At 49.0% G+C, this 25935-nt stretch overlaps 1 protein-coding gene across 3 annotated transcripts in view; it reads left to right on the plus strand.

Moving 5' to 3' along the window:
• STK36 (serine/threonine kinase 36) overlaps positions 1–25935 on the plus strand; it is a 142780-nt gene that overhangs the window by 17189 nt on the left and 99656 nt on the right. For all 3 annotated transcript variants that reach the window (XM_083152182.1, XM_083152181.1, XM_083152180.1), the window contains exons 3-8: positions 8784–8924; positions 10415–10492; positions 11504–11634; positions 20860–21109; positions 21187–21280; positions 24397–24569. In XM_083152182.1, coding sequence (XP_083008308.1) covers positions 8784–8924; positions 10415–10492; positions 11504–11634; positions 20860–21109; positions 21187–21280; positions 24397–24569 — 867 coding nt within the window. The remainder of the gene's footprint in view (positions 1–8783; positions 8925–10414; positions 10493–11503; positions 11635–20859; positions 21110–21186; positions 21281–24396; positions 24570–25935) is intronic.

Genomic DNA, 25935 nt, shown 5'->3' on the forward strand with positions numbered 1-25935 from the left:
AGGGGCCCAACTGCCGGAACTCGCACCAATCTCCCACTTGGTGCCTGCTTGCTTTGTAATACTGCTACCAGATATTTACACAAGGTGCAAGAGAGGCAGCAAGGGGTTAAGATTGATGCCATCTGCCAAATAAATTCCCCGGGCCTACAATTAATGATCGTGCTCACCTGGCCCTCTGGGGTTAAACAAAATCATTTTAGGCTTATACCACAGTTCTGGCTTGTGTCTTAATTTACTCTAGCTTTATAGATTTCACTGGTGGACTGCTTGATTTTAGCTGGCAATAGAGTTTCTCAGTTTACCATACTTTTGCAGCCCTGTGGGAGGGAGCACCCAGCATGTGCTGGGCCATCTAGCAGCCGACCACACACAATGTTCTCACTCCAAACCTCCAACTCTGTTATATCTGATAATGTTCAGAACATACAGACAAATAATCAATGCTATACTGCACCCATCAACGTGTCTTGTCTCGACTGGTCAGTCCAGGAGGGCTTTTTAGTGCAGGCTTTATGCTTCCAAAAAGGGGGGGGGAATTCCCTGCTTCATACAGCACAGCTCCCAGCCGCGTGATCCTTCAGGGTGACTAGGTACTCCAGACGCTTTCCTGTGTCTGCTCCAACCCGGATCCTGTAAGCAGCATTTTGTATCTACTTTCGTAGCTTTTTGCCGGCTGACCACATCCGCACAGCAGCCTGACAATGTCCGGGCTTGGGGTCTGTGACTTGGTGCAGGCGTCAGCAGTACGGACACCCGCGCTGGTCAGGGAGTTCCAGACGCCGCCAGCACGTGACTTCGCTCCGTCACTCTATGCCCGCCTCTCTGTTACTGGCGCCGGGAAAAGGTGTCGGTGGCTTGGTGCAGGCATCAGCGGTACGGACGCCCGCACTGATCAGGGAGTTCCGGACGCCGCTGGCACGTGGCGTCTCTCCGTCACTCTATGCCCGCCTCTCTGATACTGATGCCGGGGAGAGGTGTCTGCATACGGCGCTGTGTAGAACAGGATTTACTCCCGCTCCGTCGTGGCTCCGCCCCCTCCCGTGCCCAGAGCATTCTTAGGGTCGCAATTATCTAATTATTAAATGTTTTAAAAATGAATAATTTAACATTAAAGGAGCCCATACTCGGTCCGTTGTGTAGGGCTCCGTTCTGTACTATGCGATGCGCGCTCCCGCGCATCACATAGTACGGTACAAAAAGTATGTGCTGCACATACTTTTTGTACTAGGTACACATTGTACCGGATCGCAGTGCATGCACACTTCTTGCACTAGGGATGCGATCCGATGTGTACTTTAAAAGTACAGAACGGACTGAAAAAACGGACCGTGTATGGGGGGCATACGTTTTATAAAGTGTGCTCCCCAAAAAAGAGTGCTTCTCTTTCCTCTACCGCATACTAATATTTACTCTCAGGGGAGCACCTCCACCTCACTCACCAGTGCTAAGGCCCTCACACATCCAATAACTGTGGATAAATGACATTGTCTCTTCTTGATTGTTGACATATATCAAGAAAGTGGTTCTAGTGCACAGGTACTCTTCCCCAAAATCCCTCCCCCATGGTACAAGCCTAAATTTTTACCTAAGGTGGTGTCAAATTTTCATCTAAACCAGTAGATTGTGCTCCTGGTGTTTTGTCCTCCTGAGAAGGCGAGAAATAGGGTCAAACTTAAATAATCGGATGTGGTGCGTGCACCGCGCACTTATGTGGTGATAGCGAAGGAGTTTCGTAAAACTGACTCGTTACTGGTACAGTATGATACAGTAGGAGCAAGTTTCATCTTTGCTCCTTTGGCCACAGCTAGCCATGGCAATTCTATTGTTCTCAGCTGCAATACGTATTGTATTGCAGCTGAGAACAATAGAATAGCCATGGCTAGCCATGACCAAAGGAGCAAAGATGAAACTTGCTCCTACTGTATAAGCGAGGGTGTCCAGCTTCTAAGCAGACCATTGCTAGGTCGCTTATTGCCTCTGCTTACATTTTAAGTTGGCAGGCCTGTTCCGGCTAGGATTAATGCCTATACCACTAGGTCAGTTGCTACCTCTTGGGCTGTGCGTCACAGGGCTACAGCGGAGCAGTTATACAGAGCTACCACCTGGTCCTCTGTTCACAGTTAACCAAATTTTACAGGTCTCATGAGTTCGCCTCGTAGGAAGCTTAATTTGGGTGAGCAGTGCAACGAGCTGCGGGCCTAAGCGTACCCTCCCAAAGAGCCGGTTCTTGAATGTCCCAAGATTGAGCTGTGTCACCAGGATGGACGATAGAGAAAAGGGGATCTTTGTATGATCTTACCATCCTAATCCCTTTCTCTGAGTCTATCCTGGTGACACAGAGATCCCTCCCTTACGCTAAGTAAGTGGTTATACCATTTCATGTGGTGTTATTGTTTGGCGTTGTACTGAGTCATGTATTCTAGTGTGCTCTGGAAGTTGAACTGAGGAATGCTGGGATGCAGTAGGGAGGAGCCTGCCTCTCAAAGACTTGGCATAGGTGCCTGGCTCCTGCAGACCCCAAGGTTGAGCTGTGTCACCAGGATGGACTCAGAAAAAGGGATTGGAATGGTAAGTTCTTACAAAAATGTCCTTTCTCTAACGTCCTCTGGGATACTGGGGTTCAATACTATGGGGATAGAGTTCCTCCGCAGGAGAGACAGGCACATAAGATCTTTCACTGTGGGTGCACTGGCTCCTCCCCTCTATCACCTCCCACTTCCTCAGTTTAGAAAAAATGTGCCTCAGGAGAGGCTGCACTTCTGGGAGCTCCAGAGGATTTTTCTTCAAACTTTTATTTAGTTTATTATTTTGGGACGCTGCTTTGGACCAAAACAACAGTCCTGCTTCGAGGGTGCCAGGGGAAGGGTTATTCACCTGCCTTTTCAGGCGCAGAGCTGCCCTGCTGCAGGCCCTTTGTCTTGAGAGGGGTTTCTGTCACCGCACAGCATTGTGCTGGGGCGAGCAGACCTCCCAGCTGCCGCACACCCCTGGCAAGGTCCGAAGACGTCAAGTGGTGAGTACCAGTCAGGGTTTCCCACAGGGGGCATCCCAACTTTTATGTGTGATAAGATGGCGGCGGCAGTAGTGGCGGCCCTCACGCAGGGACCATGCGAACCCCCCATCCTTAAGACTGACACACACACACAGATAGCCGCTGGACCACCAGGGCTATAACTTAAATCTATTTTTTACACAGATAAGCGCAAGATTGTCAGTATAATATACTGAAGGCGCCAGCTCCATGCAAGGGGGCGGGGCTTCACTCAGAGTGGGACCAGGCTCTGCGGGGCGCGTTTTTACACTGTTTACTGCTTCACTGTGTCTGAGGCGCCATTACAGGAGCTTATCAGCGGGGCTGAGATCCTGAACAGGCAGAGCCAGCAAGCTAAACGCTATTTACCACTTGTATAGTGTTGCCTAGCTTTTATCACTGTGTAGTTGAGACACTGGGGGTTATTCTAGTTCATTCTTTCTGACAAATTCCTTCTTAGATGGGCAAAACCATGTGCACTGCAGGTGGGGCAGATGTAACTTGTGCAGAGAGAATTAGATTTGGGTGAGTTCTGTATTGCAGTGGAAAAATAAAGCAGCCAGTATTTACCCTGCACAGAAACAAAATGACTTGCCCAAATCTAATTCTCTCTGCACAAGTTACATCTGCCCCACCTGCAGTGCACATAGTTTTGTCCATCTAAGAAGGAATTTGTCAGAAAGAATGAACTAGAATAAGGTGCATTATAACAGAACCTGCTCTCAGATCACGTGAGCTTAGGTTAAACAAGGCACACTGGTCCCCAAGTAGCTCTGATTCTTACCCCACTGACTAGTTAATAAGTGCTGTTAACACACTACACTTGGAATCGGGACATCTGTCAGAATGAACTTAGGTCTACAGTCATTAGGTCGACCCCATTAGGTCGACTGGCTGGAAGGTCGACCTGATTTAAGGTCGACATGGGCCAAGGTCGACATGACTTAAGGTCGAATTTGCATAAAGGTCGACATGAGGAAGGTCGACTGGTCATAAGGTCGACATGGGTTTTTCACTGTTTTTTTTATCCGAATGTCGACACAGTCAACATGGACACAGTTGGCAATGAGAATCGGACCCTCGCATCGGGCACGGTGGCTCGCTTCGCTCGCCACAGCTTTAATAACCTCCTCCACGCCCTAGTGGATGGTAGGGCATGAAATACCGCCTGCCGGCACATGTCGGCTCAAAAAACAGTGAAAAACCTCATGTCGACTTTATGGCCAGTCGACCTTCCTCATGTCGACCTTTATGCAAATTCGACCTTAAGTCATGTCGACCTTGGCCCATGTCGACCTTAAGTCAGGTCGACCTTCCTGCCAGTCGACCTAGTGGGGTCGACCTAATGACTGTAGACCTAAGTTCATTCTAATAGATGACCGCTTCCCACCAAATGTTCCTAAGATTTGCGCTGGGCGACGGCCATTATCAATTTCAGGCGTTGCCGTTCGGTCTATCCACGGCACCACGGATATTCACAAAGATAATGGTGGAAATGATGTCTCTCCTCACCAAAGGGTAAATGTAATACCATACCTGGATGACCTGCTAATCAAGGATCGGATGAGGCCTTGAGGAGTGCAATCCAGCTGACAATGAAGACATTGACTCATCATGGGTGGATTTTGAATCTGCCAAAGTCATTGCTGGTCCCGAAACAGAAAATGCTGTTTCTGGGTATGATCTAGAAGGTTTTTCTACCGATGGCGAAGGTAACAGCTCTTCAGCTTTTGGTGGAGGAGGTGCTAACGATCCCTCAATTGACTGTTTATCTTTGCCTCAAACTTTTGGGCAAGATGGTGGCTTCCTTCGAAGCAATCCAGTTTGGCCGGTTCCATTCCAGAACATTTCAACTGGATATTCTGGCAAAGTGGTCGGGGTCCCCCCCTTCAGATGCACAGAAGGATTCGGCTGTCGGCTCAGACCAAGCTCTCACTCCAATGGTGGTTGAACTCAACCAATCTCCTGGCAGGTCGGTGTTTCCAGATCCAGGATTGGCTCCTCTCAAAAAACATTGACTCTCAAAAAACATTGAATACTCCTCATAGTGTAGACCAGGGGTGGGGAACCTCCGGCCCACGGGCCGGATACGGCCCCCGCACCCTGCTTGTCCGGCCCGCCCGTCCAACTGCATATTTTATTAACAGCCGCCCGCCTGGCTATATTACTGCAGTAATATAGCTGTGCGGGCGGGCGGCTGATTAATCAGTAACATAGGCGGGCGGTGGGCTGATTAAGCTTGATTCACCCTCTCGCCCGTCCGCCTATGTTACTGATTAATCGCAGCCGGCCGCCCACCGAGCAAGAATCCGATTCCTACCTAATCAGCCGCCCGCCCACCCATATGGATGACTGCTGCAGGGAGATGTTGAGAACCAGCGCCCACCAATCACAGTGGCTGTGGATGTGATGCGTCCACAGTGATTGGCGGGCCTGATGCGGGCGGTAGGGAGGGAGACTGGTCGCGTGGATCAGTGCATAGGCGGGAGCCGCGGGAGCATCCTACAACAGCCGCAGCAGCAGCCATCACGCCATCACCACTGCTGCCACAACTAAAACTTAAAGGTAAATGCTGCTCCTCTCACCCTCCCTTCCCCAGTGACTGACAGATCCAGGGGTTGTCATTTACCCCTGGATTCACACTCAAACAGGTTTATGTGATTATCTCTGATTATCATAATCAGAGATAATCACATAAATCTGTTTGGGGGTGACACTGCCACTTTTTCCACTTTTTATGAGTAAATGACAACCCCTGGATTAATACCAGTCCTGGTGTCTCTGGCCACATGTATATGCCGCTGCCCGGTGTATAATGCCCACGTGTATATGCCGCTGCCAGTGTGTATAATGCCCACGTGTATATGCCGCTGCCAGTGTGTATAATGCCCACGTGTATATGCCGCTGCCAGTGTGTATAATGCCCACGTGTATATGCCGCTGCCAGTGTGTATAATGCCCACGTGTATATGCCGCTGCCCTGTGTATAATGCCCACGTGTATATGCCGCTGCCCTGTGTATAATGCCCACGTGTATATGCCGCTGCCCTGTGTATAATGCCCACGTGTATATGCCGCTGCCCTGTGTATAATGCCCACGTGTATATGCCGCTGCCCTGTGTATAATGCCCACGTGTATATGCCGCTGCCAGTGTGTATAATGCCCACGTGTATATGCCGCTGCCCTGTGTATAATGCCCACGTGTATATGCCGCTGCCCTGTGTATAATGTCCACGTGTATATGCCGCTGCCCGTGTGTATAATGTCCACGTGTATATGCCGCTGCCCGTGTGTATAATGCCCACGTGTATATACCGCTGCCCGTGTGTATAATGCCCACGTGTATATACCGCTGCCCGTGTGTATAATGCCCACGTGTATATTCCGTTGCCCTGTGTATAATGCCCACGTGTATATGCCGCTGCCCTGTGTATAATGCCCACGTGTATATGCCGCTGCCCTGTGTATAATGCCCACATGTATTTTTAAGTTGATAATTTTTATATGGCCCCCGACGGGTTTTCAAATTTTCCAAATGGCCCTCGGTAGAAAAAGGTTCCCCACCCCTGGTGTAGACGAACACTGTATCAGAGTCTGATTATAACACTATTCTCCATGTATTGTGAGGTCTGGTGACCCATAGTGTATATGAACACTGTTACATTGTATCAGAGTCTGGTTATAACACTATTCTACATGTAATGTGAGGTCTGGTGACTAGGGTTGCCAATCCCGGAGCACTTTTTCAATCCCGGAATTCGGGATTGAAAAATGCCCGATCCCGGGATTGGTTTCCCTAATTAAAAAACCTGCCCCGGCCACCCCGCATATTTACTTACATGTGCGGTGCGGCCGGGAGGGTGGTCGGTGAAGCTGGGAGGGTGGGCGGCTGATTGATGCCGGGAGGCAGGCGGGTGAGCAGCCGGGAGGCGGGCGGGTGAGCAGCATGAGCCGGGCAGGCAGGATACAGGAGCCGGTCAGGCGGGCGGGCGGGCGTGTCATGTTGGACGTGTCTGTGTGCAGCTGCTACTTGGCCTGCGCAGCGTGACCTCTGGGCTCGTCACGCTGCGCAGAGCCATACTGCCGGGTAAGGGAGAAGCCGGGCAGCGTCTGAGCACACGCTCAGACGCTGCCCGGCATTAGACTGCGCATGCGCAGTCTAATCCCGAAAATCCCGGGATTGGAAACTCCAATCCCGGGATTGAAATCCCGGCGTTTTAGGGGCCAAATCCAGGGATCTCGCCGATCCCGGGATTGGCCACCCTACTGGTGACCCATAGTGTATATGAACACTGTATGAGAGTCTGGTTATAACACTATTCTCTCCATGTAATGTGAGGTCTGGTGACCCATAGTGTATATGAACACTGTTACCCTGTATCAGAGTCTGATTATAACACTATTCTCCCTGTAATGTGAGGTCTGATGACCCATAGTGTATATGAACACTGTTACACTGTATCAGAGTCTGGTTATAACACTATTCTCTCCATGTAATGTGAGGTCTGGTGACCCATAGTGTATATGAACACTGTTACACTGTGTCAGAGTCTGATTATAACACTATTCTCTCCTGTAGTGTGAGGTCTGGTGACCCATAGTGTATATGAACACTGTTACACTATATCAGAGTCTGGTTATAACACTATTCTCTCCATGTAATGTGAGGTCTGGTGACCCATAGTGTATATGAACACTGTTACACTGTGTCAGAGTCTGATTATAACACTATTCTCCATGTATTGTGAGGTCTGGTGACCCATAGTGTATATGAACACTGTTACCCTGTATCAGAGTCTGATTATAACACTATTCTACATGTAATGTGAGGTCTGGTGACCCATAGTGTATATGAACACTGTTACACTGTATCAGAGTCTGATTATAACACTATTCTCCCTGTAATGTGAGGTCTGATGACCCATAGTGTATATGAACACTGTTACACTGTATCAGAGTCTGATTATAACACTATTCTCCCTGTAATGTGAGGTCTGGTGACCCATAGTGTATATGAACACTGTTACACTGTATCAGAGTCTGGTTATAACACTATTCTACATGTAATGTGAGGTCTGGTGACCCATAGTGTATATGAACACTGTTACCCTGTATCAGAGTCTGGTTATAACACTATTCTCTCCATGTAATGTGAGGTCTGGTGACCCATAGTGTATATGAACACTGTTACACTGTGTCAGAGTCTGATTATAACACTATTCTTCATGTATTGTGAGGTCTGGTGACCCATAGTGTATATGAACACTGTTACACTGTATCAGAGTCTGATTATAACACTATTCTACATGTAATGTGAGGTCTGGTGACCCATAGTGTATATGAACACTGTTACCCTGTGTCAGAGTCTGGTTATAACACTATTCTACATGTAATGTGAGGTCTGGTGACCCATAGTGTAGACCAGTGGTTGGACCCCCCAATAGTGCACGTTTTCCAGGTATCCTCACAGAATCACAGGTGAACTAATTAGCTCCATCTGTGGATCTTTTAAAATGTGTCAGACTAATGAGTGCACCTGTGATTCTGTTTTGAGACCTGGAAAACGTGCCCTGTTGAGGGTCCTTTAGGACCGAGGTTGAGAACCACTGGTGTAGATGAACAGCGTTATACTGTATCAGCGTCTTATTATGTGCAATAGATGGCGGCTCTGTCTGCGAGGCTGCGACCCTGCTCACTATGGACAATATTGTATCAGTTATTTTTGTACAGCGTATTTTCCTTATTCTGCAGATTGTTGCCCTGAAGTTCATCCCTAAAGTAGGGCGTTCTGAGAAAGAACTGAAAGGTCTAAAGCGAGAGATCCAGATTATGGGAGATTTGCGTCATCCCAACATTGTGCGCATGTTAGACAGCTGTGAGACAGAGAGAGAGGTAAGAGTGTGCTGTCACGCTTTCTGATTCCTTGTAAATTATGTGACGTCAGTCACTGCTGAAGTGATTAATTCACGGCCGCATATAGTTAGGTGGGTGTGGGCTGTATGTAGCGGTTAGGACGGGGGGGGCTGTATGTAGCGGTTAGGACGGGGGGGGCTGTATGTAGCGGTTAGGACGGGGGGGCTGTATGTAGCGGTTAGGACGGGGGGGCTGTATGTAGCGGTTAGGACGGGGGGGCTGTATGTAGCGGTTAGGACGGGGGGGCTGTATGTAGCGGTTAGGACGGGGGGGCTGTATGTAGCGGTTAGGACGGGGGGGCTGTATGTAGCGGTTAGGATGGGGGGGCTGTATGTAGCGGTTAGGACGGGGGGGCTGTATGTAGCGGTTAGGACGGGGGGGCTGTATGTAGCGGTTAGGGCGGGGGGCTGTATGTAGCGGTTAGGGCGGGGGGCTGTATGTAGCGGTTAGGGCGGGGGGCTGTATTTGGCGGTTAGGGCGGGGGGCTGTATGTAGCGGTTAGGGTGGGGCTGTATGTGGCGGTTAGGGGTGGGGCTGTATGTGGCGGTTAGGGGTGGGGTTGTATGTGGCAGTTAGGGGTGGGGCTGTAAACAATTGGAGGGGGGGAGATTGTGCAGAATTGATGACAGAATAAGGATTAGCATAAAAATAACAATGTCAATTTATTTGTACATACAATACTTTAAAATAAGGTGCAATTGCCTGGGGGGGGATTCAAATATAAGGATGGGAAATGGAAAAATTGAAAAAGCTGCGTCCAGTATTGGGTGTTAACACCTTGTTCTCTGGCCAGTGGAGAAGGAGAATGTGGACAATGGAATAGTCCTCGTAGCACTGGGACTGGAATCCCTTTACAGAGTGTCCTCCAAATCTGAACTGAGATGGTATATGTCCTTGATTTGGATTCTCTGAGATATAGGGTTCCGCTTTTAAACCATAGGTCAGTACCTTAGATAGGTGGCGTTCCTTCACAGGTGGGTACTCCAATTGCATTGGTTGGTGGATAAATGTCCCGGTCTGGTTCTCCTTTGCTGGAAAAAGTGATGCAGTTTTTCTTTTGCCAAGGTGATGTCTGGACTGGCAGCAAGAATAGGGGGGGGGGGGGGGTAGCTGGGTAGCCTTTCCAACGCGTTTCACTGATTAGGAGCAGCTTTTTCAAGGTAGGGGTGGGGCTGTATGTGGTGGTTAGGGCGGGGGGGCTGTATGTGGTGGTTAGGGCGGGGGGGGGCTGTATGTGGGGGTTAGGGCGGGGGGGCTGTATGTGGTGGTTAGGGCAGGGGGCTGTATGTGGTGGTTAGGGGGGCTGTATGTTGTGCTTAGGTGTCTTTGGCTGTTTAATAGCCAGGCAGCCAATCCAATCAGTTGATATCCCAGTCAGCCATTTAGAGAGATGATTTTGGTTCCCCAATGGGGCAGTCCCCTCACTGAGAGCCTTGTGGCAGCTTGTTCTCATGCCTTTGTCTCCGCAGGTTGTAGTGGTCACAGAATACGCGGAGGGAGAATTGTTCCAGATTCTAGAGGACGATGGGAACTTGTCTGAGGATCTGGTGAGTGTGTGGGGGGGGGGGGGCAGTTCTCTGGGGGGGGGGGGGGCAGTTCTCTGGGGGGGGCAGTTACACTGTTATTTGGGGCGGTGCTGATCATTGGGTGGACAGTTACACTGTGATTGGGGGCAGTGCTGATCATTGAGGAGGGGAGGGGGCAGTTACACTGTGATTGGGGGAGGTGCTGACCATTGAGGAGGGGGGTAGTTACACTGTGATTGGGGCAGTGCTGATGATTGAGGAGGTGGGACAGTGACACTGTGATGGGGGTGGTGCTGATTATTGAGGGCGGGGGCAGTTACACTGTGATTGGGGGAGGTGCTGATCATTGTGGGGCAGTTACACTGTTATTTGGGGAGGTGCTGATCATTGAGGAGGGGAGGGGGCAGTTACACTGTGATTGGGGGAGGTGCTGATCATTGAGGAGGGGAGGGGGCAGTTACACTGTGATTAGGGGAGGTGCTGATCATTGAGATGGGGAGGGGGCAGTTACACTGTGTTCGGGCTAGGTGCTGACCATTGAGAAGAGGGGTAGTTACACTGTGATTGGGGCAGTGCTGATGATTGAGGAGGTGGGACAGTGACACTGTGATGGGGGTGGTGCTGATTATTGAGGGCGGGGGCAGTTACACTGTGATTGGGAGCGGTGTTGATCATTGTGGGGCAGTTACACTGATTGGGGCAGTGCTGAGCATTGAGGAGGTGGGACCGTGACACTGTGATTGGGGGAGGTGCTGATCCTTGAGGACAGGGGGCAGTTATTGGGGGGGTGCTGGGGGGGGGGTGCTGATTATTGAGGAGGGGGGGGCAGTTACACTTTGATGGGGGGGGGTGCTGATCATTGAGGAGGGGGGGCAGTTACACTGTGATTGGGGGTGGTGCTGAGCATTGAGGAGGGGGCAGGTACACTGTGATGGTGGGGAGGGGGGCAGTTCTGAACATTCAGGAGTTACCCAGGTGCTGTCTGGTGTGCAGGGCTATACTGTGTGCGCTTTCACTGTCTCCCTACTATAGGTGAAGGATGTCTCATCCCAGCTGGTGTCTGCACTCTATTACCTGCACTCGCACCGCATTCTGCACAGAGACATGAAGCCACAGAATATTCTACTGGGTAAAGATGGGACAGTCAAATTGTGTGATTTTGGGTGAGTGTGATGTGCCGTTATGTGTAATAGAGCAGCATTTACTCCCTGTAGTTCTATATGTTACTGAATATGTGTACTGCCTGTAACGGTGTGTTTACATGTGAGTGTTGCCTGTAACGGTGTGTGTGTGCTGCCTGCAATGGTGTGTGTGTGTGTGTGTGTGTGTGTGTGTGTGTGTGTGTGCTGCCTGGAACAGGGGGGGGGGGGGGTGCTGCCTGTATTTGGGGGTGTGTGCGTGTGTGCTGCCTGTAACTGGGTGCGTGTGTGCTGCCTGTAACTGGGTGTGTGCGCGTGCTGCCTGTAGTTCTATATATTACCTGTTTGTAGATCTGTTTTTACAAGAAGAAAAGAAGACTCTTTTCTGGGGCACTCTTCAGTATTGTTTTTAGGGTTACAGTGGCGTACTTTAGTAATATAAAATGTAACTTTTAATTATATTATTTTAAATAGTAAACCCTTAATATAAACATATATCTACACAACAAACAGCAATAAACACATGACAGGCAACTATCCGGTCAGACAACTGTAATAGTTCTGCTCAAGTTTTCCACTATTTTTTGGTCTCTCTTGAGGCTAAAGTTGTGCCAGAACCTCGGACCCGGATAGTACAATGCTTTATGTTTCATACATTATTCTACCAATTAGTGGAAGAAATTGTACGATAAATTCCACTGATACAGTAGTGTGTTCTCTCTCATCCCCAGATTATACCACGACTCCTTTCAATGTCAAATTACAAAAAGGTCCCCTATCTAACTCTAACAGGGACAGCAGAAGGGTGCCTCGCATTTCCTCTATCAGTAACCAATTTGAGGTTCAATTGTTTGATTATAATTTAATTCCCCAAAAACAAGGGGTAATTACTGTAGTACACCTTACCACTTTTGTTACGGTCACACTGTCCTATGACAACAGGGGCCCATAGCCACTCTTAACAGGGACAGCAGAGGGGTGTCTTTTTCTACAAATCTATATAGATTTAACAGTATCAAGCAAAATACTATCTCTAATAAAGATGTCGGTGCAGAGAGATCCTTTATTATAAGTGACAAATGCTCTGCTACATTTCACTACTGAATTATTTATTTATTAACAGGTTCTTATATAGCGCACACATATTCCGCAGCGCTGTATAGAGCATAGTTATGAGCAAAATCTGATGACTAATTACAGCACGACACAGTTTAGGACAAGTACATGGTTAATACAGATAGTTGCATCAGGGGACAGAACACTGAAGCAATCATCAGGGTGGCAGAGGTTTATATATTCTAAGAAAGGCACATGAGGAGAGAGGGCCCTGCTTGTGAGAGCTTACATTCTAATGGGGAGGGTTAGACAGACAGGGGTGACACAGAAGGGGGAGAAGTGAGCTTATACAGGTTAGGATGAGAGATGGTCAGGTTTTATGCAGGAGGGGGGGAAGAGGTCAGTTTAGTGTTTAATATTTTAAATCTAAAAAAGCGCTGGGTCATCCAAGAGTAGATATCACAGAGACCGCTGGAGATATGAGTGAGGATAGAGGGAGAGAGATCAGGAGAGGAGAGGTAGATTACAGTATTATCAGCATAGAGGTGAGTGAGGATAGAGGGAGAGAGATCAGGAGAGGAGAGGTAGATTACAGTGTTATCAGTATAGAGGTGAGTGAGGATAGAGGGAGAGAGATCAGGAGAGGAGAGGTAGATTACAGTATTATCAGCATAGAGGTGAGTGAGGATAGAGGGAGAGAGATCAGGACAGTAGAGGTAGATTTCAGTGTTATCAGCATAGAGGTGAGTGAGGATAGAGGGATAGAGATCAGGAAATGAGAGGTAGATTACAGCATAGAGGTGAGTGAGGATAGAGGGAGAGAGATCAGGAGAGGATCGGTAGATTACAGTGTTATCAGTATAGAGGTGAGTGAGGATAGAGGGAGAGAGATCAGGACAGTAGAGGTAGATTTCAGTGTTATCAGCATAGAGGTGAGTGAGGATAGAGGGAGAGAGATCAGGAGAGGAGCGGTAGATTACAGTGTTATCAGCATAGAGGTGAGTGAGGATAGAGGGAGAGAGATCAGGAGAGGAGAGGTAGATTACAGTGTTATCAGCATAGAGGTGAGTGAGGATAGAGGGAGAGCGATCAGGAGAGGAGAGGTAGATTACAGTGTTATCAGCATAGAGGTGAGTGAGGATAGAGGGAGAGCGATCAGGAGAGGAGAGGTAGATTACAGTGTTATCAGCATAGAGGTGAGTGAGGATAGAGGGAGAGAGATCAGGACAGTAGAGGTAGATTTCAGTGTTATCAGCATAGAGGTGAGTGAGGATAGAGGGAGAAAGATCAGGAGAGGTAGATTACAGTGTTATCAGCATAGAGGTGAGTGAGGATAGAGGGAGAGAGATCAGGAGAGGAGCGGTAGATTACAGTGTTATCAGCATAGAGGTGAGTGAGGACAGAGGGAGAGAGATCAGGAGAGGAGCGGTAGATTACAGTGTTATCAGCATAGAGGTGAGTGAGGACCGAGGGAGAGAGATCAGGAGAGGAGAGGTAGATTACAGTGTTATCAGTATAGAGGTGAGTGATATCAGTATAGAGGTGAGTGAGGATAGAGGGAGAGAGATCAGGAGAGGAGCGGTAGATTACAGTGTTATCAGCATAGATGTGAGTGAGGATAGAGGGAGAGAGATCAGGAGAGGATCGGTAGATTACAGTGTTATCAGCATAGAGGTGAGTGAGGATAGAGGGAGAGAGATCAGGAGAGGGGAGGTAGATTACAGTATTATCAGCATAGATGTGAGTGAGGATAGAGGGAGAGAGATCAGGAGAGGAGCGGTAGATTACAGTGTTATCAGCATAGAGGTGAGTGAGGATAGAGGGAGAGCGATCAGGAGAGGAGCGGTAGATTACAGTGTTATCAGTATAGAGGTGAGTGAGGATAGAGGGAGAGAGATCAGGAGAGGAGCGGTAGATTACAGTGTTATCAGCATAGAGGTGAGTGAGGATAGAGGGAGAGAGATCAGGAGAGGAGCGGTAGATTACAGTGTTATCAGCATAGATGTGAGTGAGGATAGAGGGAGAGAGATCAGGAGAGGAGAGGTAGATTACAGTGTTATCAGCATAGATGTGAGTGAGGACAGAGAGAGAGATCAGGAGAGGAGCGGTAGATTACAGTATTATCAGCATAGATGTGAGTGAGGACAGAGGGAGAGAGATCAGGAGAGGATCGGTAGATTACAGTGTTATCAGTATAGATGTGAGTGAGGATAGAGGGAGAGAGATCAGGAGAGGAGCGGTGGATTACAGTATTATCAGCATGGAGGTGAGTGAGGATAGAGGGAGAGAGATCAGGAGAGGATCGGTAGATTACAGTGTTATCAGTATAGAGGTGAGTGAGGATAGAGGGAGAGAGATCAGGAGAGGAGCGGTGGATTACAGTATTATCAGCATGGAGGTGAGTGAGGATAGAGGGAGAGAGATCAGGACAGTAGAGGTAGATTACAGTGTTATCAGCATAGAGGTGAGTGAGGATAGAGGGAGAGAGATCAGGAGAGGAGCGGTAGATTACAGTGTTATCAGCATAGATGTGAGTGAGGATAGAGGGAGAGAGATCAGGAGAGGAGCGGTAGATTACAGTATTATCAGCATAGAGGTGAGTGAGGATAGAGGGAGAGAGATCAGGAGAGGATCGGTAGATTACAGTATTATCAGCATAGAGGTGAGTGAGGATAGAGGGAGAGAGATCAGGAGAGGAGAGGTAGATTACAGTATTATCAGTATAGAGGTGAGTGAGGATAGAGGGAGAGAGATCAGGAGAGGAGAGGTAGATTACAGTGTTATCAGCATAGATCAGGAGAGGAGAGGTAGATTACAGTGTTATCAGCATAGATGTGAGTGAGGATAGAGGGAGAGAGATCAGGAGAGGAGCGGTAGATTACAGTGTTATCAGCATAGATGTGAGTGAGGATAGAGGGAGAGAGATCAGGAGAGGAGCGGTAGATTACAGTGTTATCAGCATAGAGGTGAGTGAGGATAGAGGGAGAGAGATCAGGAGAGGAGCGGTAGATTACAGTATTATCAGCATAGAGGTGAGTGAGGATAGAGGGAGAGAGATCAGGAGAGGAGCGGAAGATTTCAGTGTTATCAGCATAGATGTGATAGTGGAAGTCGAGTGAGCAAATAAGCCTAACCCAGAGAGGACGTATAGAGATAGAGAAGAAGACCAAGAATAAAATGTTGGGGGACACCTACTACCAATGGAAGAGCAGGAGAGGTGAAGGCATTAGAGGTACAACTGGGCATTTTCAAAACTGACAGTGCAAATACAAGCATTAACAGTGATAGTAAAAGGAGTTTGCAGATGTAAAAATGATGGTACAGGTTGAGTATCCCGTATCCGTGTATCCCTTATCCGAATTATTCCAAAAACCGTGGTTTTTGGAATCATTCTAATTTTTTTTTTAACCCCCCCTAACCCTCTTTTCATACTTACCAAGTCCCAGGGTGTCCACAGCAGACCTCCCGCATCTTCTCCAGGGTCTCCAGCGGTCCAAGGAATGCATTGCGCAAGTGTGTGCGCTCGCCGGTGACGTCACCGGTGCGCGCGCACACTCACGCAATGCATTCCTGGGACCGCTGGAGACCCAGAGAAGATGCCAGAGGCCTGCTGTGGACGCCCGGGGACTGCGTGGACGCCGAGGGACCACCGGACACCACACTCTGTCAGTTCATTCAGGATAAGCTGAAGATATATCTAGAATGCAAGTATAATGCTGCAGTTATATTTAAATTATGATGCACTTCAAAACTAATATGCACACAGCTAAACCGTGCACACAGCTAAACCGTGCACACAGCTAAACCGTGCACACAGCTACACCGTGCACACTTTTACACCATGCACACATGTCTGATGAGCTTTTGTAATGGGAATTCAGCTGTGCCAGGAATAATGTATGCACTAAAATAAACCAGTTTGTGTTTCTCTAATCCGGGTCTGAGGTTCTGGGACAATTTTATCCACAAATGGAAAACTTGAGCAGAACTATTAAGGAGCCCATAGACGCTCCGTTGTGTACTGCTCCGTTCTGTACTATGCGATGCGCGCTCCCGTGCATCACATAGTACGGTACAAAAAGTATGTGCTGCACATACTTTTTGTACTAGGTACACATCGTACCGGATCGCAGTGCATGCACTAGGGATGCGATCCGACACGATGTGTGCTGTTTCAGCACAGAACGGATCCGATAAACGGACCGTGTATGGGGGGGCTTTACAGCTGTCTGACCGGATAGTTGCCTGTCATGTGTTTATTGCTGTTTGTTGTGTAAATATACGTTTATATTAAGGGTTTACTATTTAAAATATAATTATAATTAAAAGTTACGTTTTATATTACTAAAGTACGCCACTGTAACCTATCTGCGAACCCTAAAAACAATACTGAAGAGTGCCCCAGAAAGGAGTCTTCTTCTCTTCTTGTAAAAACAGATCTACAAACAGGTAATATATAGAACTACAGGCAGCACGCGCACACAGGCACCCAGTTACAGGCAGCACACAGGCACCCAGTTACAGGCAGCACACAGGCACCCAGTTACAGGCAGCACACAGGCACCCAGTTACAGGCAGCACACAGGCACCCAGTTACAGGCAGCACACAGGCACCCAGTTACAGGCAGCACACAGGCACCCAGTTACAGGCAGCGCACAGGCACCCAGTTACAGGCAGCGCACAGGCACCCAGTTACAGGCAGCGCACAGGCACCCAGTTACAGGCAGCACACAGGCACCCAGTTACAGGCACCCAGTTACAGGCAGCACACAGGCACCCAGTTACAGGCAGCACACAGGCACCCAGTTACAGGCAGCACACAGGCACCCAGTTACAGGCAGCACACAGGCACCCAGTTACAGGCAGCGCACAGGCACCCAGTTACAGGCAGCGCACAGGCACCCAGTTACAGGCAGCGCACAGGCACCCAGTTACAGGCAGCGCACAGGCACCCAGTTACAGGCAGCGCACAGGCACCCAGTTACAGGCAGCGCACAGGCACCCAGTTACAGGCAGCGCACAGGCACCCAGTTACAGGCAGCGCACAGGCACCCAGTTACAGGCAGCGCACAGGCACCCAGTTACAGGCAGCGCACAGGCACCCAGTTACAGGCAGCACACAGGCACCCAGTTACAGGCAGCACACAGGCACCCAGTTACAGGCAGCATGCGAACAGACCCTTCTTCTGACTCAAGGAGCACCACCAACCACCATAACAAGTAGCAAAGTTGTTTATTACAACCGCCCAAATTAAAAGTGATGTTGGTTATAGGAAGAAATTACACCACAAAGTCTAATATCCTAAAAAAAACTGCATAGGGGTGACCTATCCAGTGCGGTACCAAAATACCCCCTCTTTTTCTGTTTGTATATCTGTAATGTGCATATACTGGGCCTTATTCAGATTTATATGTGCAGCCTATAATGCTGTGTGCTGCCTGTATTATACCCCATTAGTCACAGTAGTACTCCCAGTGTATGACTGTCTGTATGTCCCCTGTCTGTCCCGTCTTACTACCTGATAAAGGACTGGACAGCCTCTACTGACGCGTTCCACTCTTTCCCTGACTCCAGCCCCATTGCCTACAGTTACAGTAGTACTTCCAGTGTATGTCTGTACGTCCCTTGTCTGTCCTGTCTTACTACCTGATAAAGGACTGGCCAGCCTCTACTGACGCGTTCCGCTCTTTCCCTGATCCCAGCCCCATTGCCTACAGTTACAGTAGTACTCCCAGTGTATGTCTGTACGTCCCTTGTCTGTCCTGTCTTACTACCTGATAAAGGATTGGCCAGCCTCCATCTGACGTATCCGCTCTTTCCCTGATCTCAGCCCCATTGCTTACAGTTACAGTAGTACTCCCAGTGTATGTCTGTACGTCCCTTGTCTGTCCTGTCTTACTACCTGATAAAGGATTGGCCAGCCTCCACTGACGCGTTCCGCTCTTTCCCTGATCCCAGCCCCATTGCCTACAGTTACAGTAGTACTCCCAGTGTATGTCTGTACGTCCCTTGTCTGTCCTGTCTTACTACCTGATAAAGGATTGGCCAGCCTCTACTGACGCGTTCCGCTCTTTCCCTGATCCCAGCCCCATTGCCTACAGTTACAGTAGTACTCCCAGTGTATGTCTGTACGTCCCTTGTCTGTCCTGTCTTACTACCTGATAAAGGATTGGCCAGCCTCTACTGACGCGTTCCGCTCTTTCCCTGATCCCAGCCCCATTGCCTACAGTTACAGTAGTACTCCCAGTGTATGTCTGTACGTCCCTTGTCTGTCCTGTCTTACTACCTGATAAAGGATTGGCCAGCCTCTACTGACGCATTCTGCTCTTTCCCTGATCCCAGCCCCATTGCCTACAGTTACAGTAGTACTCCCAGTGTATGTCTGTATGTCCCTTGTCTGTCCTGTCTTACTACCTGATAAAGGATTGGCCAGCCTCCATCTGACGCGTTCCGCTCTTTCCCTGATATCAGCCCCATTGCCTACAGTTACAGTAGTACTCCCAGTGTATGTCTGTACGTCCCTTGTCTGTCCTGTCTTACTACCTGATAAAGGACTGGCTAGCCGCTGACTCCAGCCCCATTGCCTACAGTTACAGTAGTACTCCCAGTGTATGTCTGTACGTCCCTTGTCTGTCCTGTCTTACTACCTGATAAAGGACTGGCCAGCCTCTACTGACGCGTTCCGCTCTTTCCCTGATCCCAGCCCCATTGCCTACAGTTACAGTAGTACTCCCAGTGTATGTCTGTACGTCCCTTGTCTGTCCTGTCTTACTACCTGATAAAGGATTGGCCAGCCTCCATCTGACGTATCCGCTCTTTCCCTGATCTCAGCCCCATTGCTTACAGTTACAGTAGTACTCCCAGTGTATGTCTGTACGTCCCTTGTCTGTCCTGTCTTACTACCTGATAAAGGATTGGCCAGCCTCCACTGACGCGTTCCGCTCTTTCCCTGATCCCAGCCCCATTGCCTACAGTTACAGTAGTACTCCCAGTGTATGTCTGTACGTCCCTTGTCTGTCCTGTCTTACTACCTGATAAAGGATTGGCCAGCCTCTACTGACGCGTTCCGCTCTTTCCCTGATCCCAGCCCCATTGCCTACAGTTACAGTAGTACTCCCAGTGTATGTCTGTACGTCCCTTGTCTGTCCTGTCTTACTACCTGATAAAGGATTGGCCAGCCTCTACTGACGCGTTCCGCTCTTTCCCTGATCCCAGCCCCATTGCCTACAGTTACAGTAGTACTCCCAGTGTATGTCTGTACGTCCCTTGTCTGTCACGTCTTACTACCTGATAAAGGACTGGCCAGCCTCTACTGACGCGTTCCGCTCTTTCCCTGATCCCAGCCCCATTGCCTACAGTTACAGTAGTACTCCCAGTGTATGACTGTCTGTATGTCCCTTGTCTGTCACGTCTTACTACCTGATAAAGGACTGGCCAGCCTCTACTGACGCGTTCCGCTCTTTCCCTGACTCCAGCCCCATTGCTTACAGTTACAGTAGTACTCCCAGTGTATGTCTGTATGTCCCTTGTCTGTCCTGTCTTACTACCTGATAAAGGACTGGCCAGCCTCTACTGACGCGTTCCGCTCTTTCCCTGATCCCAGCCCCATTGCTTACAGTTACAGTAGTACTCCCAGTGTATGTCTGTACGTCCCTTGTCTGTCCTGTCTTACTACCTGATAAAGGATTGGCCAGCCTCTGCTGACGCGTTCTGCTCTTTCCCTGATCCCAGCCCCATTGCCTACAGTTACAGTAGTACTCCCAGTGTATGTCTGTACGTCCCTTGTCTGTCACGTCTTACTACCTGATAAAGGACTGGCCAGCCTCTACTGACGCGTTCCGCTCTTTCCCTGACTCCAGCCCCATTGCTTACAGTTACAGTAGTACTCCCAGTGTATGTCTGTATGTCCCTTGTCTGTCCTGTCTTACTACCTGATAAAGGACTGGCCAGCCTCTACTGACGCGTTCTGCTCTTTCCCTGATCTCAGCCCCATTGCCTACAGTTACAGTAGTACTCCCAGTGTATGTCTGTACGTCCCTTGTCTGTCACGTCTTACTACCTGATAAAGGACTGGCTAGCCGCTGACTCCAGCCCCATTGCCCACAGATACTACACCCCCCTTCATCTATGTTCTTGCAGTCATCCAACCTATTTTTTTGTGGCCAGTCATTATTTGTCTTTTTGGTTTCAGCTTTGCCCGGGAACTCAGTCTGGACACACTGATGGTTCGTTCTATTAAAGGGACACCTCTGTATATGTCACCAGAGCTGGTGCTGGAACGGCCGTATGATCACCGCTCAGATCTCTGGGCTCTGGGGTGTATCGTGTATGAGCTGCTGGTCGGTACACCTCCCTTTTATACACACAGCATCTTCCAGCTGGTCAGCATCATCACCCAACAGCCCGTCCGTTGGCCCCGGGGAGTCTCCTCTGAGCTCAAGGTAGACCCCAATTCTGTATGTTAAGATGTGATAGAAATAATAGAGAATGATGTCGTCACTCTGGGTCTCTCTTCCAGGACTTTCTCCAGGGTCTCCTAACCAAGGATCCTGCCCTCAGACTTTCCTGGCCTGCTCTCCTGAGACATCCATTTATCAAGGACAAAGTGATTGGTAAGATGCCAGTATTGTGTATGGGATGGCAGGACGGTGACCGGTCATATTCACTTTCAGGGGGGCCTCTGGTTGATGGTCCAGCACAAGATCCACTTATTTATGGTTGGTGATAGTCCTAACCAGTGCTATTGGCTGCCAACCATAAAATGTGGCCAATCAGAAGCACACCACCGCTCATACCTCAACCTTAAGCTTCAGACTATATAGAAAGGATTGCACATGGTGTATATAGTGCGCCCCTGAGGGATCAGTAAATACAGTCCGGATTGTATGGTTCTGGGCTCCGCGGCATTACCATGCAATACCAACCAGGAGGCTTAGGCTGGTCAGTGACTATAGGTGGCTTATGCCCACGGGGTGTCACTGGCTAAGGGTGTAACTCCTGGTGGGCACACGTGCCACACACTACCAACCAGGAGGCTTAGACTAGTCAGTGACTATAGGTGGCACACGCCCATGTGGTGTCACTGGCTGAGGGTGTAACTCCTGGTGGGCACATGTGCCACGTTTGACCTTCCGGGGTACTTGTTTAGTTTCACGGCGGCTGATATGTCGGATGCGATACCGGCTGATAGATCGGCCGAAGCGATGCAATCCGATGCGATTTTTACCTGTTCATACCCCTACTATCCACTACGCATGGAGTTGATTTTATATAGTGTGGCGAGTGCAGCGACCCACCGAGCCCGAAGCGTGGCGAGCGAACGTGGATTACTGCGCTCGCCACACTATATAAAATACACTCAATGCGTAGTGGATAGTGGGGTTATGAACAGGTAAAAGATTGCATCGGATTGGCCGATATATCGGCCGATATAGCATCCGATATATCGGCCGCCGTGAAACTAAACAAATACCCTTCCTGTGATATCCTTATGTCTTTCCTCTATATTACGCCTGCCATCCTGTGATATCCTTACGCCTTTCCTCTATATTACGCCTGCCATCCTGTGATATCCTTATGTCTTTCCTCTATATTACGCCTGCCATCCTGTGATATCCTTACGCCTTTCCTCTATATTACGCCTGCCATCCTGTGATATCCTTACGCCTTTCCTCTATATTACGCCTGCCATCCTGTGATATCCTTACGCCTTTCCTCTATATTACGCCTGCCATCCTGTGATATCCTTACGCCTTTCCTCTATATTACGCCTGCCATCCTGTGATATCCTTACGCCTTTCCTCTATATTACGCCTGCCATCCTGTGATATCCTTACGCCTGTCCTCTATATTACGCCTGCCATCCTGTGATATCCTTACGCCTGTCCTTCTCTATATTACGCCTGCCATCCTGTGATATCCTTACACCTTTCCTCTATATTACGCCTGCCATCCTGTGATATCCTTACGCCTTTCCTCTATATTACGCCTGCCATCCTGTGATATCCTTACGCCTTTCCTCTATATTATGCCTGCCATCCTGTGATATACTTACGCCTGTCCTTCTCTATATTACGCCTGCCCTCCTGTGATATCCTTACGCCTTTCCTCTATATTACGCCTGCCATCCTGTGATATCCTTACGCCTTTCCTCTATATTATGCCTGCCATCCTGTGATATCCTTACGCCTTTCCTCTATATTATGCCTGCCCTCCTGTGATATCCTTACGCCTTTCCTCTATATTACGCCTGCCATCCTGTGATATCCTTATGCCTGCCATCCTGTGATATCCTTATGCCTTTCCTCTATATTACGCCTGCCATCCTGTGATATCCTTATGCCTGCCATCCTGTGATATCCTTACGCCTTTCCTCTATATTACGCCTGCCATCCTGTGATATCCTTACGCCTTTCCTCTATATTACGCCTGCCATCCTGTGATATCCTTATGCCTGCCATCCTGTGATATCCTTACGCCTTTCCTCTATATTACGCCTGCCATCCTGTGATATCCTTATGCCTGCCATCCTGTGATATCCTTACGCCTTTCCTCTATATTACGCCTGCCATCCTGTGATATCCTTACGCCTTTCCTCTATATTATGCCTGCCATCCTGTGATATCCTTATGCCTGCCATCCTGTGATATCCTTACGCCTTTCCTCTATATTACGCCTGCCATCCTGTGATATCCTTACGCCTTTCCTCTATATTATGCCTGCCATCCTGTGATATCCTTACGCCTGTCCTTCTCTATATTACGCCTGCCATCCTGTGATATCCTTACGCCTTTCCTCTATATTACGCCTGCCATCCTGTGATATCCTTATGCCTGCCATCCTGTGATATCCTTACGCCTTTCCTCTATATTACGCCTGCCATCCTGTGATATCCTTACGCCTTTCCTCTATATTACGCCTGCCCTCCTGTGATATCCTTACGCCTTTCCTCTATATTACGCCTGCCATCCTGTGATATCCTTACGCCTTTCCTCTATATTACGCCTGCCATCCTGTGATATCCTTACGCCTTTCCTCTATATTACGCCTGCCATCCTGTGATATCCTTACGCCTTTCCTCTATATTACGCCTGCCATCCTGTGATATCCTTACGCCTTTCCTCTATATTACGCCTGCCATCCTGTGATATCCTTACGCCTTTCCTCTATATTACGCCTGCCATCCTGTGATATCCTTACGCCTTTCCTCTATATTACGCCTGCCATCCTGTGATATCCTTATGCCTGCCATCCTGTGATATCCTTACGCCTTTCCTCTATATTACGCCTGCCATCCTGTGATATCCTTACACCTTTCCTCTATATTATGCCTGCCATCCTGTGATATCCTTACGCCTGTCCTTCTCTATATTACGCCTGCCCTCCTGTGATATCCTTACGCCTTTCCTCTATATTACGCCTGCCATCCTGTGATATCCTTACGCCTGTCCTTCTCTATATTATGCCTGCCATCCTGTGATATCCTTACGCCTGTCCTTCTCTATATTACGCCTGCCATCCTGTGATATCCTTACGCCTGTCCTTCTCTATATTACGCCTGCCCTCCTGTGATATCCTTAAGCCTGTCCTTCTCTATATTACGCCTGCCATCCTGTGATATCCTTAAGCCTGTCCTTCTCTATATTATGCCTGCCATCCTGTGATATCCTTATGCCTGCCATCCTGTGATATCCTTACGCCTGTCCTCTATATTATGCCTGTGTTGCAGTACTTGAGGGCAGTTCGGGTAGTAGTCCCTTCACATGTCCGCTCACAGATGAGCAGCGGCAGCTTCAGGACAGAATGTGTGAGAATGCCGGCCAGGGAAGTGTGCACTCTCGTATCCTGAGCAAGGCGAGACAGCGTGTGGCTAAGAGAAAGGAGGACGCAGCTGGTCAGCAGGTAATCGCCATATCCCTATATATACACTCTAATCGGTCTGTCAGGGTGTATATATACAAATGGTAGCCATGGTAGTAGCGCCCCCTGTGTATAACAATGTGGTCAATGTTATGTATATGCTGTTACTGAGAAGGTATAGTGGTGTTACACCAGGCTTCGGCGTTACATAGTAACGTCCAGCAAGTTCTGCCTTAGATTACTGGTTATATCCCTGGATGTTTTTATCGAAAAAATGACTGTCTAGCCTTAATTTAAATGACGTTATTCTATCTGCTGACACCACCTCACATGGAAGAGAGTCCCATCATTTACCACCCTGACCGTAAAAAAGCCTTTCCTACTAAGTGTTCTAACCCTTCTGTCCTCCATTCTAAGTGCATGCCCGCTTCTGTCCTGCAAGCCCACTTCTCTCCTCCTGTCTAAGTGCATGCCCGCTTCACTCCTCCAGTCTAAGTGCATGTCCGCTTCTGTCCTGCAAGCCTGCTTCTCTCCTCCGGTCTAAGTGTGTGCCCACTTCTCTCCTTCGGTCTAAATGCATGCCCGCGTATGTCCTGCAAGCCCGCTTCACTGCTCCAGTCTAAGTGCATGCCCGCTTCTCTCCTGCGTGTCCGCTTCACTCCTCCAGTCTAAGTGCATGTCCGCTTCTGTCCTGCAAGCCTGCTTCTCTCCTCCGGTCTAAGTGCATGCCCACTTCTGGTCTGCAAGCCTGCTTCACTCCTCCAGTTTAAGTTGATGCCCACTTCTCTCCTGCATGTCCGCTTCACTCCCCCAGTCTAAGTGCATGTCCACTTCTGTACTGCAATCCCGCTTCACTCCTCCAGTGTAAGTGCATGCCCGCTTCTCTTCTGTGTCCGCTTCACTCCTCCTGTGTAAGTGCATGCCCTTCTACCCACTGGTCTTAGTGCATGCCTAATTCTCTCATGCATGCCCGCTTCACTTCTCCAGTCTATGTGCACGTCCGCTTCTCTCCTGCATGCCCGCTTCTCTCCTCCGGTCTAAGGTGTTACATGCTTGGGATAGGCATATTGATATCCTTACAAAGAAATAAGGATCAAATATGGTTTGAGGTATGTTTAATACAGGGGCAGACTAGATGGGCCAAGTGGTTCTTATCTGCCGTCACATTCTGTTTCTATGTTCCCAAGTGCATGCCCGCATCTCTCATCCAGCCTAAGGGCGTTCCCGCATCTCTCCTCCGGCCTAAGGGCATGTCCGCATCTCTCCTCCGGTCTAAGTGCATGCCCGCTTCTTTCCTCCGGTCTAAGTGCATGCCCGCTTCTTTCCTCCGGTTTAAGTGCATGACCACTTCTTTCCTCCGGTCTAAGTGCATGCCCGCTTCTTTTCTCCGGTCTAAGTGCATGACCAA

The sequence above is a fragment of the Crinia signifera genome, chromosome 7 (genome assembly GCF_055691185.1).
Source record: "Crinia signifera chromosome 7, ASM5569118v1, whole genome shotgun sequence".
Taxonomy (NCBI): domain Eukaryota; kingdom Metazoa; phylum Chordata; class Amphibia; order Anura; family Myobatrachidae; genus Crinia; species Crinia signifera.